This window comes from Bactrocera latifrons, unplaced genomic scaffold (assembly GCF_001853355.1).
Source record: "Bactrocera latifrons isolate USDA-ARS-PBARC rearing strain unplaced genomic scaffold, ASM185335v1 scaffold_4, whole genome shotgun sequence".
Taxonomy (NCBI): Eukaryota; Metazoa; Arthropoda; class Insecta; order Diptera; family Tephritidae; genus Bactrocera; species Bactrocera latifrons.
The window spans coordinates 2,819,589-2,841,691 of NW_017537045.1; the positions used below are offsets into that span (position 1 = coordinate 2,819,589).

A 22,103-nucleotide genomic window follows, 5' to 3' on the forward strand; every position below is an offset into this window, starting at 1 on the left:
CAGGCATTTTCATATACAGCTCAAAAATGGAAGAAATCGGATAATAACCACGCCCACCTCCCATACAAAGGTTATGTTGAAAATCACTAAAAGTGTGTTAAHCGACTRACGAAAAACGTCAAAAACACTAAATTTTACGGAAGAAGTGGCAGAAGGAAGCTGCACCCAGACTTTTTTTTTTAAATTGAAAATGGGCGGGGCGACGCCCACTTATGGACCAAAAACCATATCTCGGGAACTACTCGAGCGATTTCAATAAAATTCGGTATGTAATATTTTCTTAACACCGTGATGACATGTACGAAATATGGGTGAAATCGGTTCACAATTTTGAATTCCATCTGATGCCTTCTCTGTATAATATATACATTAGGAACCAATGATGATACACAAATACTGTACATGCTGATTACGTTTTCGGGTAGCGCTTTAAGTGCAAGCGCATTAATGCTGTCATAGCCTGGTGACTTTTTATTTGCGAATGCTAAGAACTGCTCATGCACTTCTACAGCATCTATTTCAGCAAACGGAAATTCCATTTAACAAGCAACATCCAAATATTTGCTTATATTTGCTTACTCATTGATAGATTAATCACTAAGCTCATTACGATTAAACGTACAGCTTTCTCTGTATTGGTCCAATAGTCTCTGCTGTTTACAATTGGTGGTCATCTAGACATCGGCTTATTGTTTTGTCTAGTCGCATTCCAAAGAGTGTTTACTGAATCTCCTACGTTGGCAGCAACCAAAAACGCCTCAAGGGACATGTTGCGCGATTTCCAGAAAACATGTTTCATATTTTTATACCTGAACAGGGTATATTAAGTTTGTAACACCCAGAAGGAAGGGTCCCTATAAAGTATATACATAAACGATCAGTATGTCGAGCTGAGTCGATTTAGCCATGTCAGTCTGTCTGTCTGTCTGTCTGTCTGTATATATACGATTTAGTCCCTCAGTTTTTAAGACTTTTTACTTCTACTTCAATGTCTCACAACATTTTGATTTTTTAATGTTTTGTATACTCTTGAATTATGTTTTTTTTTTTGTAAGTTTCAAGGTATTAAAAAAAAGAACAAATAAAATTAAATTAACGATTTAGTCCCTCCGTTTTTAAGATATCGTTTTGAAAGTTTGCAAATGCCATTTTCTTTACAAGAAGCGGCTCATTTGTCGGAACTGCCGATATCGGACCACTATAACATATAGCTGTCATACAAACTGAACACAAAGTTACTAACAGAAATGCACCTGTGAAGGGTATTTAGCTTCGGTGCAACCGGAGTTAATGTTTTTTCTTGTTTTGATAATTTATACTTCCCAAATGGATTTTGGTTTGGCAAGTCTTTTATATTGGAAAAAACAAGTAGAGCACCTGAACTTGAGCTGTTAAAATCACTTAGACGCTGACTGCATCATATTAAGAAGTCTATATTTGCGTTCTGCATTATATTTTATAAAAATAATTAAACAAGTTTTTTTAAAGTTATTGTTCATAAATTAAATTTATTTAATGAAACTAACTGCTAAATTTTCAAACAAATTATAAGTGATGTTTTAAAATTTTCACAGAAAAGTCGCTCTGCTCACATCACTCTCCTTCAGCGCCACCACCAGTTGCTTGCCAAAAAGTTTTTTATTTAAATCATTAGCGGTTAGTGTGCGCACTTGTTGTTGTACTTCATCAAACCAGTAAACCTTATAACTCATGCCATAAAGGCCAAAGTTCATATCGATCTCGGCATGCAATTGTGTTAGTGTAATAAATTCTCCAGTTTCCACATTCCTCAAATTCAAACTTGTGCGTCTATTTCCTCCAAAACGCGGAGTCAGATTATCGGCGAGCATAATATTCACACTTTCTACTTCTGCTGTCTTATGCTTTTCTGCTGAGCAAATAGTTAGTACTAAGATAACACCTTTAACAGTTACTAATTCCGTTATGATAACGTTTCGCTTGCATTTATCTTCGTCGTTATATAGTAAAAGCGCCGATTTAACGGTTGTTGTAATCATATTCATGTATTTTTCTATAACAGTTTTTATTTCAATAGACGCTCTATGCTCCGATTCTTGAGAAAGTCGATAGAAAACTACCACCTCATCGGTTGGTATCAATTTTGCTTTCTTTTTTAACTTTTGTATACGATTGATGATCTCACGTGCTAAACCCTCTTCCAATAACTCGGCGTTTGGTGTCATATCCAGTAAGACGAGAATATCATTCTCGCTATTTGCTTCCAAGTTCGTCTTCAAATTTTCTGACACACAATAAATTAGACGCACTTCTGAGAGCTCAATGCGGTGACCTTGTATAGAATAGTAGCCTTTGGAGAGTTGATTTTGTATTTCTTCGTCGTCGAGTGATTTTATTGCATTCATCATTGTTTTGAAGTTGGCTTTGAAGCGTTGACCCAATATCTGAAAGAAAATGAGAGTAGAAATGGAAAATTGTATAGTTTATTCTAGAAGACAGGGCTCTACATGCGAAAGCGCTAAAGCATGTTACTGTTAACTATCAATATTTTAGGCATTCAAATCGTAAAAACTCTTATAAATATAGAATTTTAGGAGTTCCGAATGCCTCGACTTTAAATACACTAATATATTATACTTCCCAACATAGCTTACCTTATGATCCGGCTTCGCACGTAATGTTACACCGTATTTACTTTTATCGGAACTGAGTGTCAGCTTGCGTACATTTAGCTCATTAAGAATAAAGTCGGACAAACGCTCCACAGACGCTAAAATCTCCGGATCTCTATGAATTACAATTATTTCTGAGAGGGGACATTTTAGTGGCGTCATGCGACGATCACGTATGACTCGTCCCAATTCGATAATGGTTTGCATCAAAGACATCGATTTCTCAATATCAAGACGAACGAGTTTCAAATTTGCTTGTGGCAACATTTGATGATGCACCGAAGCTGCTGCCGGAATCTTAGTCGCATTCGTTTGAAACGGTAGCAGACGTAAGTAAATGTATTCAGATAGAAATGGCGTGAATGGCGCCAATAGATGGATCAAGTCAAAGAGTACTGAATACAGCGTGTCTAGAGATTGCAGGCAGTCCGCGACGCCTTGCTCACCTCTAAGACGGCGACGGTTTAAGCGTATGTACCTTAAAAGATAAAATAAATAATTTTTGCTGCATTTAATTTGTATTAAATCGAGGACCTACCAATTCGTCAACTGATCTATGAACTTAAGCAAGCGTGGCACTACCGTATATAGGTGATACAGCTTCATCTCCTTGGCGAAGAAGCCAATAAGAGACTCCTTTACCGAAACTATCCAAACATCGAGTAGATTGGTTTGCCCGCTCACATGGCGCTCCTTATTGTAGACGTAACGCGATGAGTTGCGCAGATCTTCCTTCTCGTAACGCGCAATATTTTGCAGTAAGAAGCGATAGGAGTTGTATAATGGCAGCAACACATCCTTGATGATGTCACGCACACCTTCTTCTTTGAATCGCAAATTCTCTGCGCGCACCACCGGCGAGTTTATCAAATACAAACGTAAAGCATCGGCGCCATATTTGTGTAACACATTCATTGGATCTGGATAGTTTTTCTTACTTTTCGACATTTTCTGTCCATCTGCGGCCAGCACGAGCCCATTCGCAATGAGATTTTTATATGGCGCCTTGTTGAATAAAGCCGTCGAAATAACAAGTAGCGTGTAAAACCAACCGCGAGTCTGATCTATGCCCTCGGCAATGAAGTCGGCCGGAAAGTTGCTCATAAAATTGCTCTGATTTTCAAATGGAAAGTGTTGTTGCGCATACGGCATTGAGCCGGATTCAAACCAACAATCAAAAACGGCGCTAATACGACGTAATGGTGGATTTCCTGGTACGGCAGAGGGGATTTCGATTTCGTCAACTGTCTCACGATGCAGATCTTTGATGTGAATTCCAGATAATGCTGCCAATTGCTCAATGCTACCCACACAAATGACCTCATCACCACTGGGTGAACGCCAGATAGGAATGGGAGTGCCCCAGTAACGATTGCGACTTATCTAAAATATAGATTTAAGGCGCATAAAATGATGAACAATTGCAAGAATATGATTTAAGAAACATAAAATTCGTGTAGTCTTTTTGACGTTGGGCACTATATATCTTTAGTCAAATAATATAAAATTTCTTACGTAATTTGCGTGAGATAAAATATAAAAGTTTACAATACTCACTGCCCAATCGCGCGCTTCCCTCAACCAATTTCCGAATCTGCCATCGCGTACACCTTCCGGCACCCAATAAGTCTGTGCACTGCATTCTCGTAAGTTCCGGGACATATGCTCCACGCGTACAAACCATGATGGCACCGCCCTATAGATTAATGGTGTATCTGAACGCCAGCAATACGGATAACTATGCTTAACTTGTCCGGTTGAGACTAGTACATCGAGTTTCTTTAGTTTCGCAATTATCAATTTATCGGCATCCTTAACAAATACACCCGCGAAATCGGTGACCTCCGCCGTAAAGCGTCCTACTTCATCGAGCGGGCAAATTGGTGTACTGGATTTCTCTATAATACCTGCGTTGAGACAGACGCGATAATCGTCTTCACCGAAGTAGGGCGCATTGTGCACGATGCCCGTGCCGCTATCATCGGTTACATAATCATCGACTAGTATACGAAATGCATTTACGGCTAAACCTTTTTCGACGAAATATGTGAATGGCGGCTTATATGGTTCATTGATCAAACTACTGCCGTTGAATGTTGTGATAATCTCATAATCGTCTTCACTTTTGTAGAGGAAATTTAAGCGTGTTTGACCCAATATATAATAGCGGTTAGTTTTCTTGTCGAGAATCTAATAGAAATAGAAAAAATTAATAACTACAAAAGGCTAATAAAAATATTTTTATAAGAAAATTGATCGGTAACGCCAAATCTGCTCAATGCTCTTCGATATATTATTTAAATGCTTTTAAAACAAAGGAGCTTAGTAGTGCTAAAAAAAAAAAAAGGTCTGTAGCAACTTCAAAAGTAAATCCCCAAAGAATGTACGGAAAACCACCAACTTTATTTAAACTTTGTCTATTAGTTATTTTTTAAAGGAGCTCATCGAAAAGTTTGTTGAAAAAGGTACAAAAATAATATGCAGGGTTCTACAAGTAGCTAATATTCAGTGAGTGAAAACGAAGTAGTCCGAAAAGTATCACATGTGTACTATCTATAAAACGATTTATTAATGAATTGTTTCAAAATGCTTTTCTTTTCTTTGGTTTATAATTCAATTCCTTCAGATTCTTTGTTTCTAAATAAAATATTCTTATTAAATTTTTTCTTTCAATTTATATATTATGACAGCAAGTTGCAAAAAAAAAAAAAAAATAATAAAAATAAAAGCAAGAAACACGTGCGAGAGCTGTAGCACATGGTGATTTTAACTAGCTCTGCTCTCATACCCTCCCATTTTTTTGCTCTTTTACTCAAAATTTCGTGCAGAGTAGAGCACATACTTTTACATTGTTCTGCTACGGCTCTCGTCAAAGTGAGAGCGGTAGCAATAACAAAATGAAATACTACGGGAGAAGAGTAGCTTTTAAAACGATGATTTCTGCATACATGTCAGATGCTACTTGTATGTGAGATATTGAAGTAGCCGAAAAATACTACACTACACCTATAATTTTCAATGTGAAAAACTACTAGAAAACCACGTCAACTTTTGTTTCTGATTCTCAGGCGATTCTCTTTTGCTCTCGCCACCTACATTCCCACGAGCAATTTGTGTTGCGCAACTCGTTCGAGTTTTTTCTCATTCTCTTTCACTTTACTTTAACCCATTGTCTACTCTTTACTTTAACCCACTCTTTTTCCTTATAGGTATTTGGACCACTCGTATCTGTCAATTAAGAAATACATTTTATTTATAATTCAAAATTAAAACAAAGATTATATAACAGACCTTCACATATATCACCCTTTTCACTATCGTCTGAATCAATTTGTATAGCTTCCTCCATAGATTTCACAATATTTTTAATTAATTCGATTTTTTCCTCATACTCCATTTTCCAAAATATTTATGTTGTATTATGTATATTTGTATACATTTTTGCAAATTACTTACCAAAAGATAAAATATATTCAAAATATTAATTTCAAAAAAATATACCCAAATGCAACTATGTACTACGAAAAAAAGAACACGAATGCCGCAAAACGTCCCAGCAAACTGTTACGAATAAGAACACAAAGCGAGTTGGTGAACACTGGAAACTCGGCGCCTCGTCGCCCCCTCTCCTATAAACCAAAAATGTCCGCAACAAAAGTTGCCGTGTGTAATAACGGACTAATGAGCTATTTTTAACATTAATTTTTTAATTTTTAGAAAATATTTTTTGATACTGTCCTTTTATTATATTATATTGAACTAAATCTATAATCATTTTGATAAAATGGCTGACTAGGTGGGTGTGAGATTCATTATTATGCGCTTAGCTCATTCCACTATAGGTTAGTTAGCTATAAGAATATTTGTACATACCTTCACATAAAATAAATTCGGATTCACGGTGCAGGCATAATTCGACGGCAACGTCCACGGTGTAGTTGTCCAAATGAGGAAGTATGTATTCGTCATATTTACCGCTTCAAACGCTACCACCACACAAGGATCCATTACCTCCTTGTAATTTAGGCCGGATTCGAAATTGGAAAGCGCCGTTGTACACGCAGTGGAATAGGGCATCACCTTAACACCCTCATAAACGAGTCCTTTGTCATAGAGCTGCTTGAAAACCCACCAAATCGACTCCATATACCAGGGATAGAGCGTTTTGTAGTCATTACGAAAGTCAATCCAACGTCCCATACGTGTCACAACTTCTTCCCATTCATTTGAATAGCGCATAACGATTTTGCGGCACTCTGCATTGTACGCCGCTATGCCCATCTCCTGCACATCTTCCGGTCCGCTGATATTCAAAAGTTTATCAATTTCGAATTCAACCGGCAAACCGTGACAATCCCAGCCAAAACGACGCTCCACATGATAGCCCTGCTGATACGCGTAGCGCGTCACGATATCTTTGATAGTGCCGGCCAGAATGTGGCCATAATGCGGCAGGCCCGTGGCGAAGGGTGGGCCGTCATAGAATGTATACCTAAGTTTGCAAACGTATTGTGTGAGATTTTGTCAGTAGCACTGCACTTTATCTGCTTACCTTGGTCTCTGCTTGGATAGCTGCATGCAACGCTCGAAAGTGTGTTCTGTGCGCCAAATTTTCAGTATTTTTAACTCTTCTGTTGGGAAGTGCATCGTCTCCGGCACGCGGTAAATGTCATCGTTTCGTTCCATTGCCACGTCTCTAGTAACACTATCACTTGGCATTCAGCACGTCCAAATAACTTGCATGCACACCTCGAAACAAATGAGTAACAACTGCCATGAATTGCTGCCGACAACACTGCAAATCGCAAACCAAAGCGTAAGTGAAGAAAGTTGAAAATTTCATGAGCACAAAAGTATGACGCAATAGCTAGTTCGATTGCAGAGCAAGCAAGAGAGCCAGTAGCTGAGTGAGTGACTATTACAGGCGGTACATGCATACATGTTTTAAGTTCTCTGGTATACCCATGAGTACACATACAAACATGTATGTATGTACCGCCTGTAATAGTCACTCACTCAGCTACTGGCTCTCTTGCTTGCTATGGGTATACATAGTATGTATATGTATATTCTATAAATATGTATGTATTGGTTTAAAATGACTTGAAGTTATCTATATAAATAGTAAAGCGGTAAACATTTTTCTGGAAAATATGAAATGGTGATTAATAAAAAAAATTAAATGTGTATGTGTTTACACATCATGCAAAAAAAAAAAATTATTCTAGTCTTTTAAATTCGCTAAAAACACATATTTGAACTGGTACACATATGGCTCTTTTCGGACGAGTTCATTTACACATTGGAATTAATAATTATTATTAATTAGTAAATTTCAGACAAGTATTAACGCACACTTAGGCAGGTGGAATTTAAAAATGACGCTTCGTTCAAAAATATATAACTTTCATTCTAATTCAAGAAAGAAACGAAAGATAATGTTGATAAGTTATGAACAAAAATCATCTTTGTGGACTTCGAATATTAATGAAGTGAAGAATATCTACTAAGAACATGTAATTGTTCAACTTTATAAATAGTAAATTAAATCTTAAACATGTCGTTTCAAAACTGGTAAGATACTGGGACATTAAGGCCCAGTTAATTTTCAAAATGTTAGTTTAGTTTTACTACAAACTAGTATTTCTTTGTTGATTCATTTACATAGTGGAGAGATATGTCGGTCAGCAATTCAGTAGTGTCATACTAATTCAAAAATTAATTAAACGGCCGATAGCCCATGATGCTAGTGCTGCGTATTTTYTTAAGTTTGTATAATAATTGTATTATTATGTAAGCTTTTATAAAATAAAAATAAAAAAAATAAAAAATAATTCAAAAAAGGCAAAACAAGATCTGGCTAAGTTCTGAAAAAAACACTATGCATGCTTTGGAGGAGAAGTATTAAAATGGAAAAATTAAAGCAATAAGCAAAGAGATATTTAACTTATTTTCATTTAATAAAATAACTCTCTAAAAAATAATTTTTTAGTTAGCAAAACTGAACCATTTTTAATATAGGATTATTTTCATTAACTAATAGTTTTCGGACTAGTTACTTTAAACACCAACATTATATCTCACTTCCATAATGATATCGTACTCTCTTCTGTAACAATGTATTACTAGTCTCATACGAATTCAAAGGGGGATTTAAAAACTAGTTTAAGGGTTAAACCTACTAGTCTTTCTAAGTAAACAAAGTCAATAAAAAATAATAATATTGACGTATAATAATGACATTTTTAAAAGAGGACTATTTTCATTAATTAATAGATTTCGGACTAGTTCTTTTTCACACAGAAAATTATATACCACTTCGTATTCTCTTCGACTGCTCTGTAGTGGCTAACAATACACTACTATTCTCATACTGGTTCAAAAAAGGGGATTCAAAAACTTGTTTCTCTGTGTGTCGCTAATTTGGCCTTTAAAAGTAAATAAAGCCAATAATAAAAAAAAAAAAAAAGCTTTTTTACTTTAAGAGTATTGACGTATAATAAAGTATATTATAAAATTTCGTTTACATTCGGTTGAAATCTGGTACTTTTTGGACTAAATTTCAGTTTGTATATGGTCATATGTAATTTTTACGATTACAGACTACAATTTAATATTTTTTTCCAAAAAAACTTTGATGCATATGTTTTCCAATAGATGTCTCTAGGTCGATTAAATCGTTTTATATCGATCTGGGACATTTGTGTCAACATTAATAGGAGGAACAGTGACAGCGTAGAATCATGGGTCGTGTCAGCTGATGTAAGTATGTGCACAGTGAAAAATGCCACTCCCTTCTCTCTTTGACGTAGTATGTCGTGGCAATATACAGCATTTTGGCTTTTGCCGTGGAAACGTGTCAGCTGATTGCTCTCTCACAACCCAGGCTTGCCAATATCTATATATTGTAGTAATTATCAACTTTCATAATTCAATCTGGTCAATATGTTAGAAATTTTCTTAAAATAACTCAAAATCAGAGTCGAATGCTATTATTTATAAATATATAAACTATTTTTAATAGTTTATTTTCAGTTTTGATAATTTATGTTATAAAATGTGCATTGAGCAGTGGCAACATTGTTCAAATGAAAAAAAAAACAAAGATGTCTGATTTCTGCGTTTTTGCCACGTGCAACTGTTCACACATTTTGTCGATGAGGAAGGAAAAGCAAGGAAGGCAGTAGCGTTTGTGACTGGTTCTGAAAAAATATTTGTAGAGATCTGTTTGCATTCCAAACTTATTCTTAACTGAAAATGTTCTTTTTGAGCCGAATTCTCGACATTTGCGTAATATTTTGCTTTTCTTTTTTAATTCCAAGAAAAGTGCGGCTGTGGACCCGTCCACGCTTTACTGAGGCTGGTACATTTCTACATAGATAATAGATAATACACTACTACCACCATCTATATGATTTCTATTAGGTATTAAATAAATATAGAATTTTTGTAAAGCAACTTATGTTAGTTTACAAAAAATGGATCATAAAACATTTCGTGTTTAAGCATTGCTTTTTGAGGGAATAAAGGAAAATACTTTTGGACCGTTTTTATACAATAAAGCCTTGAATTTCAAAAACAAAAAAAAAAAAACAAAACGGCGGAAGCAATATGATAAGTAATTTTTGGCGGAATCTAAAAAAATATAAAAATTTGAAAAAAAATTGACAAAATGTAACAAAAATTTGGAAATAAATAGTAAAATTCAGAAAGAATTTAAATATAAATTTGCTTTAAAAGTTGTTGAAATTTTTTTTTTTTTCAAACAATACAATAATAATAAACAAATAAACCGAGCTGATCCTTAATTCTTTCAGATTAAAATATTGTCTGATTTTTTCTTATTTCTGCCAAAAAAGACATATGGATCAGTGAAGAGACCTAATCGGGATTATTGTCGCAGACAGCCAACTTCGTATTATTTTAAAGGAAAAAAACAATGAATTTTTAACCCCAGACTTTTTATTAAAATTTCCAAAAAAAAAATAATTGCAATTCACTAATCCTTCTAAAAATTTATACTAACTACTACTAAGAAATGAAAATATTTTTTTGCAACGACCTCGTAACAAGCAAGCTGTTCCACCCACCTTTCCCCATTACCAGTAGACAGCGATCGCTTACTGATTAATTTTTCCATTTATACTTTGTAAGAAATTTCATTCACAAAAGCAGAAGTGAAATGCATGTTCCTTTTTTTTTTATTCACTTATTTGATTTCCGACCAAACCATGCAATTACAAAAATACAAATAGAATTAATGCATTCACAGCTCCATCGGTTCCACCGTAGAGTCCATGCTGTTGCTTGGCATTTTTAATTGAATTTGAATAAAATTCATTCAATTATTTTGCGTTTGCAATTAGATTGTTTTAAGTCCGGTGATTATAAAAAGAGTGCAACAAATTTTTCATACTCTCACAGTATATTGGTCTCTACGGAAAGAAGAGCAGTTGAATTTTTTGTATGTGTTTATTTAAGTTAAAATTCATAACGTTAAAAATATAGTATTATGTTTCTCAATCTAAAAGCTATACAGAAAAATTTGCAGAGCTACATATATGTACATATTTATATTCTGAAGAGCCTAAAGTATTATTTTTGCCACGAAGTTTGTAACTTACAGAAGGAATATAAAATATATGTAGATTGTTAGAAAAAAAGTTTCGAGACATTGTAAATAAAATGTAGAATATTTAATTATTCAGCAATACTTATTTTGTAGCCTTCAAAGCAATCCCCACCAGATATAGTACACATACGTCAACGATAACACTTTTCATAAGCACTTTCCGCAGCACCTGCAGCGCATTTTGTTTTATCTACTCGATCGACTGAAAACGGGTTCCAAGGAGCGGCAATTTCAGTTTGGGAAACAGCACAAAATCACACAGAGCCAAATCCTCAATACGCCCAAATACAACTCTGTATTGATCGTCTCTTCTTCCAGAACAAATTCAAGGTGTAGCAAACCACGAATATCGACAAAAAAAAAAAAAACAATGAGTATCACTGAGTCAGCGGCTTTGCCGTATTTTTTTTGGAATCAGCTCGTTTTTAACCCTGCATTCCGATGATTGCTGACTTGTTTGCATGTCGAACTCATAAACCGTTGTCTCATTGGCAGTTATAATGGTCTCCATGATTGTTGGATCGGTATTCGCACAATCAAATATATCTAAAGAGAGCCGCTAGTCTTTTTGAAAAAAAATCAGCTTTATCGAGTCGAGCAAGAACGCGTTTCATGCCCAAAATATGCATCAAAACAATTCGAACGGACTCGCGAGATATGTATCATCTCTCTAACACTTGTCTAACGATTTTTCATATTTTTATGAGTCCAGAACTAGAAATGTCTTCACCGATTTCTCTCGACCGCCTTTGGAGGTTTTGACAGATCGCGCTTATATTTGGCATATTAATTAAGAACACCTACAAACTTAACAAAAATCATTTTGTAGAAATATTAATTTCCAGGTGCTTTTTTATTAAAATATATAATATAAGTGAGTCTCCCTCGAGAGAGCCCAAATTTGCTCAATAAATAGGCATAAATGGAATATGGATCGCACTTGGCATTTACTAAAATTCAAAACGAATGACAAGAACTCTAGTAGGAACTAAAGTAGGAAAATTACACAATGACTATTGTATGTAGAAGGTGTCAAGAGTTAGAAGAGGAGACTTCAGAACATCTTCCAAGTAGGCGCAAGGCTTTGTATGGGAAAGGAATTGCTATTTCGAAGGTTACAGAGATAAAACTTTTTGCAGTGATCAACATCATCAGAAGCACAGGGCGGTTCAAAAGGGATAAAATAGATTGGGCGATTTAGTTCCGAAGGTTTTACAACGGGCAACTTAGCGACTCAGAGGTTGAGGTTTAGAGGCTCAGACATACACTTTACCTACAAACCTAATGTTACTCTGTGGACTTAAACTGTAATAGGTTTTTATTATTTGCCATTAACTTTAAAATCTGATATCTTTTACTACTTAAGATGTTTATTAGAGTATTAGGTTCACTTTTCGAAAGAATGAAAATACTGACAAGTTTTCTTCCATTATTGCTGTTGAAAGCGATTAGATTATCAGTTGTTACAGAGTATGTCCTAGTTGAGTGTTTGAAGTCGAGCTGACTGCATTCAAATCTATTGAGGAGACGTCGATCCAGAAGAATTCTCTCAATCTATCTCTATCTTTACTCTACCACATTGTGCTGTAGTCAGTGAAGTCAAGGTAGATCCAGTTTAAATTTTATAATAATGACTGGAGCTTACGCAAACTCAGTCGTCGTACTGTCTGCTTACATGACAGTCGTCATGGCTTGGCCATAAAAAATAAAATTAGTAGAAGCATATCCTGTATTTGCTGAAATATCTATCCAAGTTAAAATGTTTTCCGTTATTGACACCTGTGTGTTATCTTCTGAGTAGCGCAACAATCACTTTAATTCCTTAAAATCCAATCATCGTTCTCAAAGCCACGATATCAATTGCCATTAGCCACCAAACTAAGCGCCAAGCAACAGCTGGTGAGCAATGAAAATCCAAATCTCATCGCAAATGAAATATTTGCAGCTGTAGCAAAGCCAAAGGAAAAAGCGGATCATCGAAAGCGGATGTGGAAGCAGCGAGAAAAAAGTACGCTGCCAAAGTAATCGAAACGTGCGCGTTTAAATTAAAATTGCAGCCCTGCAGCATTGGACAACGACAACAAATGGCGGACACAGCGCGTCAACTGTCACCAACATAAACACAAATGCAGGCAAAATGGAGCATGTACTGGTACGTTTTTAATCGCCTTTTTTTCGGTATCGCTTTCGGTGGTGTACTCGATGATTTTTTGGATGCGATGGCATGGAAGCCCTGTTGCCCGGTTGAATGGTTGGTTGGCTTGTTGCATGGTCATTCGGTTGCAGGCTTGGCTCTTGCGCTGTGTTTTGAGGTCAACGTCGACTCGCTTCGCAATAATACCGGTAGGAACAAAAAAACAGAAAACAAGCACAACAACAAAAATATGTGTCGCAGTCGCTGCTGAGCTCGTTGGTGCTGGCAAGCCCCGCAAACACTTGACAACACGTTGGTTGTGGGTAGTTGGAGCAGGGCAAGGACATCAACAACGGCCGTGTGCCGGATGTTGTTGCACGTGGATTGGAGTTCTGTGGATTTGCAACTGTTGTTTTTCTGTTGTTTTTGCTATTATTGCACTTGTTGTCACTCTTGCAGCGGCATGTTATGACTACCGGTAACTGTATTGTGGTTGTGTGCTTTTTGCGGTGCTTTATTTGTGGTTTAGCTGGTTTGTGCGGTAAGTCGTGGTGGTTGCATGCAGCTTTTTTGGAAGAAGTGACAAATGGTTGGAACCAAAGTGTATTTAGAGTTTTCAAACATGGTTGCAGTAAGAGTATAGTAGTAAGAGCTCAAAGTACACAGATTTAAAGACAGCGTTAATCATAGTACTTGAAAACTACCAGCAAAGAGAAGCACACATTTTAAAGTGTTTCTTCGAAATTGCAAGCTAGGTAGCTGAAAACGTAAATAGTCTTTATCATCATGATATTACAGCGTTCTCTCGTACGCATTTGTTTTCGTTGATTACGTTCCGGTAATTTTGATTCACTGCGATCTGAAAGCCGATTATCGAAACAATACCGGAGACCTTGTGTCCGACTAACATGCCAGTAATATTTCGATTATGCCGAAGCTAAACATTGCAAATAAAGCTGAATAAAAGACGGAGTTCGATTTATGATCCCATGAGTTAATGCAAAAAACTCCTGGACCGAATTTAGATTTCCGAATATCTGTTGAATCTGTTGAAAACTCGAGCCATTCCTAAAGCGATTGGTTACTGGAAGTGAAAAAGCGAAAAAGGTTCTGCTCGAATCGCGTTAAGCCGACGAAAAGGATGGCCAAGCCAGGATTGGTGGTTCGATTGGGTTTGGCGTGTGTTTGGTGGGATAATAATCCATTATGAGCTTCTCCTCCATAGCCAAACTCTACTGACAACAATTGTAATGTCTGAAAGAAGCAATCGAACCGAAGCGCCGAGCTGTCAAAAGTTCAGGAATTGGGTTCCATAAAGACAACGTCAGGTTGTACTTAAACAAGTATATCAATAGCAACTCGCCAGAGGCTCCGAGAGCTTGGTTGAGCTGTTTTTATGCATCCACATTATAGTTTGAAATCAATCATTGTTCGTTTAGAGAGGACTTTTTTCAATTACCCACTCAGTTGAAAGTTTGATAGATAGAGATAGACGAAATTATATTATTAGATATTTCTTGTCGTTGAAGAAGTGGTTGCAATTTCACTTACATTCCAATTGTCAGGCATATTAAGATGCTGTCTGGCTGAACTTGTCAGTTCTTCGCCGCCGGACTTCAATAGCTCGGACGGAATAGAGCAATCCATTATATTGCCATCTATGACACGAAATAAGTTCAAAGTAGCTCCGTCCATTATGAAGCCAGTACTTCTGGTTGCACATGAACCGCAGTTTGTGTGAATTATGTTTTTATTTGACCTATAGAGCTTTTGAAGTAATTTTTTAACATTAAGTTCTGCAATACGTGTGATAAATGCTTTTCGAACCATATTATTAGATAGTATGGCGCTAATTGATATTCAGGGAGAGGAGTTCGGCGAATATACGACTTATCAGAGACGTCTAAAGCTTCAAAAAGAGAGGATTAAATCAAAAGCATCACAATATTGCAGCAACTCTGACAAACTTCATGCAAGGGACGGCGCACCCAGGTACTGATTCCGGACATACATTTGTGGATAGATAGACAACATGGATCCAGGTCTCCACTTGCACCAATTATTCAGTGACCATGACGTCATGACTTTAGTCCATATTGCCCGACGTCTACAGAGTGTATAGAAGACTCTGAACAAGTGCTGTATCGTTGCCCTTTCAAGTATAAGGCACACACACACATGAAGGTAGTCTCACGGTGGAAAATTTGACTGCACTTATAGCGAGTCCTCTATAAGATGGAAAGCTTGTCAGCGAAGCGGCAGCTTTAATAAGATAAGATTGAGACATTTACAACAGCTTAGGTGTCAGTCAGCCTATACAATAGAGAAGACTTAAATGCTTTCTTCTGTCGCATGAAAAAGATATTATACTTACTCCAGTGTTCCTGAGGGAGTAGGAAAGGTTTAGCAGAATAAAGTACCGCACTCCGGCTTTCTATGCTGCCTCTTACAATAAAAAAAAGCTGCCAATAAAGACTCTAAATATAAAATTTCATGCCACAAACAACAAGAAATTTCACTACACACCATGAGCATACGCTATTGTCTCAATATTGTGCTTCCAGTGTTATGAAACTCTTAAGAAAGTTGTAAAATTGGTAAATAGAACGCTGCTGTTGTTTCTAAAATAATAAAAGCTTTCATAAATAGAGATAGATGCGTACATTTAACCACACTATACCTCAAGTCTAAATAATAAAATATGCAACTAATACATTTTTATAGAAATTTCTTTAAAAATAAATAGACAAAAGCAAATATAATATGTATTTTTATTACACGGTGTGTACGCAGAGTTACATTTTGGTACAAATAACTATCGATAAAGCATATTTTGTTTACTTTATATTCAATTTCATGCATTAATATAAATTGCTTTATTTTAAAACTTGCATAGATATTCTCAGCCTGTAAACTGCAAAGAATGCGACAAGTCTGGAATGAGTCCGCTTTTAGTCGCAGAAGCACATGTGTCTTGCGGTATTTTAAAATTTTTATATTGAACAAAACAAAGCTAAAAGGAAAGACCATTTCGAGGTTCTCTATATTAAAAAAAAAAAAAAAATACAGAAATTTCAAATTAAGTCGGGATCGATGTCGCTTGGGAAAGTAGAGCGGCTTCAGTTCTTGCACAAGGTGTATTTTATACATCTTCAATTTAAGATCTCAACGTAAAATGCGCTAAGTAGTTCCATACGTCCGTCCGAGTTGCTGTCGACTCTCCACGGTCGTACTGCTACGGCTTCTATTGGGAATACTGGGTCTCAAGATGGATGATGGTGTTGCCGATTATGTTGACCATAAGTTGATCAAAGCGCGCGAAACACATTCTTTACAGAACGTGAATTTTCATAATAAACTTGAACGATTTGTAAACGTTATTCAGGCGTAAGTCTTTCCATGATGAAAAGTCAAACTACAGGATAATGCACAAAAATAACATGACTGCTTAACAAAATTCTCGCGTGATCTGTCACAAAAGTCTATTGAAAAAATTACCTCTGCTTGGATCATCCGTTATATGCTATAGTGAACCGATATCGGCGCTTCCGAAAAATGAGTATATTTTTGGAGATGGTAGGGCGTGTGGAAAATTTCAGTTGTAGACAAACTGATGTGGCTAAATTGATGCAGAGCATCATGCTGATAATTTAAAGGGTCTCTGAGGCTTTTTATTTAGTATTTCCTGTTTAGAGTAGGTACAGAGATAATTTCTTATTACGTCTTGAAGACGTATGTATGTGACGTAAATGTAAATAAAAATACATTTCCAACTATATATATATATAGACTAATTGTCATCGACTTATTCATTGCCATAGTGGGCAATCTGGGTGTACTCTCTTTAAATATTACTCGCGCAACCTTTTGTGGGTTATACATTTGGCACTAACTTTGTATCTACTAGTACTGCCTTTCTTTATACTCGTACCAACTCGGCATATTGTCGGCACATGTCTATAAACATTAGAATGGATTGCTGGCCTTTCCTCCAATTTATTGTGAATGCAATAATAATTCACACAATTTTGTTAACTTGCAAATTTTTCGTATAAAATTGCGTATGGAAATGCAAAAAGAAAACATTTTCGCATATTTTCAGGCATACGAAGGCCAAGCAATATGCTGCGTGTATATATTTGCATTTATTAAAGGAGTTATGCTGGTGCGGATCGGCTTATGAACGTTGAGGAAATAGCATATAATGCTCAATGCTAATTCAGTGTTTGAAAAGTTCCCAAAATGAAAAAATGTTCTTTTCAAAGTGCGTACATTTCATGCTTATATCAGAAAGTTTTCATAGAAATATAGTGCATCCCTAAAAGAGAGGTTTAACTAGTTATTAAAACCGCTTGTTTTCAGAGCTTTTTAAGGGTTAGGATCTTCGCTTTGGTTGTTGTGACACTATGGATGCAACAATGCATAAAATACCCATAACACCAGTACATTTTCCAATCTGCCCACCATCAAATAAAAAATTTGTGTGTCTGAAATCCAATAATTTAGCTTTTCAAAAGCCAGAGGTACTTACCAACTATTTGTTTCTCAAATCTTTTCATAATTTTTGTTGATTTGAACTCGGAGAACTACAAAGCACTGATTACAGAACCACAATGCAGCCAGAAGGACCACAAGACTTCAGCAGAACCTTTCTTTCGAAAAGTCGTTACGTCATCGCCCACACCTCTGCACCAAATGATGATGTGGTTTGTAGAATTTGTTCTTTGTTCGTCGAGAGAGTAAGTTAGTCAGTCCGAAGTAGCATCTGTTGGCAAGTGTTGGATTTCGATACTGACGACACATTTTCTTCACTTCCATATCCAGACTGGGTAAAACAAAAGTAACGACCTTCGCTTTTCAAATTTTTTCTTTAGGAGTAGATTAAAGAAGCCGCATGGTAGGAAATCGCCTTGTCTGAAACATCGTTTGGTATCGAACGGCTCGGATAGATCTTTTCCTATCCTGAGAGCTTCAGGTATTGCTCAACAACAGTTTACACAGCGGTATTTGTTTTGTGGGGATACCAAATTCAGACATCACGCGCGGCATAATGGCAGCTCCTTTTCATCCTGTTAAAAGCAGCTTTGAAATCTACGAAGAAGTGTTATGTATCGATCCTGTTGTCGCGGTTAAAATAGAGTGAAAACCTGACCGAACCTCTATATAACAAATTTGTAGCATCCGGGCGACTTCACTTTAATGAATTTGAAGGTGTATTTTATTAGTATGTGGATATGAAAGGTGTGTAGTATTAGCAAAATTAGATAAAATATGGTCGATACCTCCCCCAACTCCCGTATGCTATCTTTATATATAAAAATCACGTGTCACGCTGTTTGTCCGCGTTGGACTCCTAAACTACTGAACCGATTTTAGTAAAATTTAGCATAATGTGTCCAGTTCGAAACAACTTAGAAGATAGGATAGTAAAAAACATTCTTAAAAAAAAATACAGTGGAAGCTTTATTAAGCGGAAAACTGTGCGGAAATTCTGGTAACCGTGCATTGAGAAAGCAGCTTTAAGTTCATTATTTTTTCCAATGAAATTTATTTGCATGAACCTATTCAAATTCTTTAAATAAAATTCATTAAATAAAATTTTCACTGTATAGAATAGCTTATGATATGAATAATAGTATAAAATATATACCACAGCAAAGCGTGGCCGGATCCACTAGTATATTAGTTTGTCAAAAAAGTCTTGCGGTATTTTTTTTATTGAATTTTCAATTGCTCATAAAATTTTTTTTGATGACTCCTGCCCAGCTCTTGACCGATGCTACGGCTGCTACTATGCTGGTCTCTTTCGACCAATTCAGCGATTTTGTCGCAATTTTCGACGACAGGCCTTCCGGAGCGTGGCGCATCTTCGACCACCTCTACACCAGAACAAAAACGTTGAAACCATCATTGTGCGGTGGAAATGGAAACTGTATCGGGTCCCTAAACTGCACAAATTCTATTGGCGGCTTGAGCTGCATTTTTGTCTTTATCGTAGTAGTACTGTAAAATATGCCGTATTTTCTCTTTATTTTGCTCCATGTTTGCGACGCTATAACTCACTAACGACTTAAAAGAAACGACAATCAATCAAACACGTGTCAGCGCGTGAAATGAGCTCTCTAAAAAAGTATAGCATGACCCGATGCGACGAATAAAACTCGAAATACGCGCTCTCAGCGCCAACTAACGAAAATACCGCAAGACTTTTTTGACAAACTAATATATATACATATACTATATATTTGCATGGATTCCGATTCTCTAGTTGACGTTTCACACCTTAAAGTATTTCACAGCCTTGGATTTTAGGAAGTTGCAAAATTAACAAAAAAATTCTGTTGCACTCGAATTTTGCATGTTTTCACTATATATAGATATAATCTCTTGAAATGTTCAAATCTAATATAATCGCAAAAACTCGAATTTTTCGCCAACAAAATTGTAAATGTGCTTTAAAAATAAATTAACCAACAATTTTTTCAGTATAAAGTTTATGAAAAATCTGCGTTATGTAAATATGTTAACATATATTTAATGCTTTCCAGTTATATCTCTAATCTTAAACCCATAAAAGTTGTGTACCACTACAATAAAAGTATTTTTATATCTCCCCTTATTTCGATTTACTTCCAAAACCAAAAATTTCTTAGCCTCCGGCGTTTTTATTTAATCGAGCGGATATCGCAAACCGGATATTAATTGTCGTTCTGTGATGGCATTGGAATTGCACGCTTAACTTTTTTATTACCAAAGCAGTATGCAAAATTTTTCTGCTAACACAAGATCTAAATATTTCTCAACTGCAATTTTGCAACCCCTGTTTAGGGTACTTAATGCCTCAACGAAGCGTTTGCTGATTTATTTAACGCCAAGCTCTCATTTAGACACTCAATTATGCAATAACCGAAGCCCAAAAGTGTGCATATTTGAAAATAAGACTAAGCGCCTGAAACTATGCATATGCGTTCATTACACATCTCATCAAATATCTATAATTAGCCTTTAATATGCCCCATTTGTGACGTTAAGATGTTCAATTATTTACCCTGTTATCGATTCTGGGTTAACCTTAGCATGCAAAATAAGTTTACGGGCTTAATAATTAGTATGCGGACAATTATGGGTAGTAACGCAATTACATATGCATTTAGGCGTTGTTAAATTATAACACAAATTTGTTGGTATTTATAAAGTGCTTACAGGAATGGTATAATTTAGCCATCATAATATAATCTTAAGCGCTATCCTTTAAATCTAGTAAAAGCGATTATGTGGACTTTAAACTAAAAATTCGTATTTGTTTCATTTATTTCAAAGCTATAATAAGAAGACAATTGCTTACCGGCCTGGCAAATACGAGTATAAGGGCTACTTGAGTTTAATTTTACAGCTGTCGGAACATTAGTATGTGAATTATATCATTTGAGTGAAGCAACTTTTATGATTGTAAAAAATGTATAAGAAGTAATTTCAAGTGTTGATAAAATATTGATTTTTGTAGTGAAAGAATACCGTTGAAGCAAAAATTTGGCTTGATGACGAGGTACAGGACATGGAACCAGGAAAATGAACCAACAAAGATTTGTATGCTAAGTTCAGACGTGGTGAAATGAGCATCGAAGATGGTAAACGCAGTGTACGCCCAAAAGAGGTTGTTACCGACAAAAACATCAAAAAGTCCACAAAATAATTTTGAATGACCGAAAAGTTAAGTTGTTCGAGATACCAAGCAATCTAAAGATATCAACTGAATCTGTACATCATATCATTCACAAATATTTGGTTGCGAGAAAGTTCTGTGCAAAGTGGGTGCCACTCAATTTGATCAAACGGCGAGTTGATGATTCGGATCAGTATTTCGAGAAGTTCAAGCGTAATACACGCGTGCTTTTGCGTCGATATGTGACGATAAAAGAAACAGCGCTCCATAATATTACTTCAACGTACAACCGACAGTCATACAGAGCACGGAAAAACACAACAGTCGGATGGGAAAGTTATAGCGTCTGATTTTGGGTTATGCATTACACAATTTTTATTAACTGCTGTAAAAAAGGAGGACCATCAACACCGACTTTAATATAGCGTTATTGGGCCGTTTGAAAGAGGAAGTCGCTGAAAAATTGAAGAAAATGAAAGTGCTGCCAAGCCAATGCTCCGTTTCATAAGTCAATGTAAATGGTGCCAAAAACGCATGAATGGGGCGTCGAATTGATTTCGCATCCATCATATTCTCTAAATCTGGGCCCCAGCGATTATAAACTGTTCTCAGATATCTAAAGAAAGCTTTCTGGGAAGAAAACTGCGTCAAATGAATAGGTGATCGCTATATGCAGTGTACCACTCTGTAGGAAAACTGTGTTGAATAAAAAAACCTAATATAATATTAAGGGGGTATTCTACTCTAGAAATCAAATTTTGGGCAGTTTTTTGAATTTTATTGAAAAAAAAATATATATATTTTTTTATTTTGTTTTCATTGATATCTTAAGAATACAGAAACAAAATTTTACAAAAAAATATTAAAAACTAAAATAATTAGAGGGAAATTGATCCTGACTTTCCTGGTGGTCTGAAAAAAAATCCAAAGAAATTCTTAATCAACACGAAAAAATTTTTTTTGAAAAATGGCGACTGCCTGAAAATAAAAATAATTTTTTACGCTTTTTTTTTGAAATTCCTG

General features: G+C 35.9%; 1 protein-coding gene across 1 annotated transcript; it reads right to left on the bottom strand.

Moving 5' to 3' along the window:
- Positions 1-1,502: 1,502 nt before the first annotated feature.
- On the bottom strand, positions 1,503-7,461 carry LOC108972491 (isoleucine--tRNA ligase, cytoplasmic). Its single transcript, XM_018939107.1, has 6 exons — positions 7,204-7,461; positions 6,525-7,143; positions 4,209-4,841; positions 3,190-4,034; positions 2,634-3,129; positions 1,503-2,423 (listed from the first exon to the last, which is right to left on the bottom strand). The coding sequence occupies exons 1-6, from the start codon at positions 7,368-7,370 to the stop codon at positions 1,569-1,571; spliced, it is 3,615 nt and encodes a 1,204-aa protein (XP_018794652.1). The 5' UTR covers positions 7,371-7,461; the 3' UTR covers positions 1,503-1,568.
- Between the last annotated feature and the right edge of the window lie 14,642 nt (positions 7,462-22,103).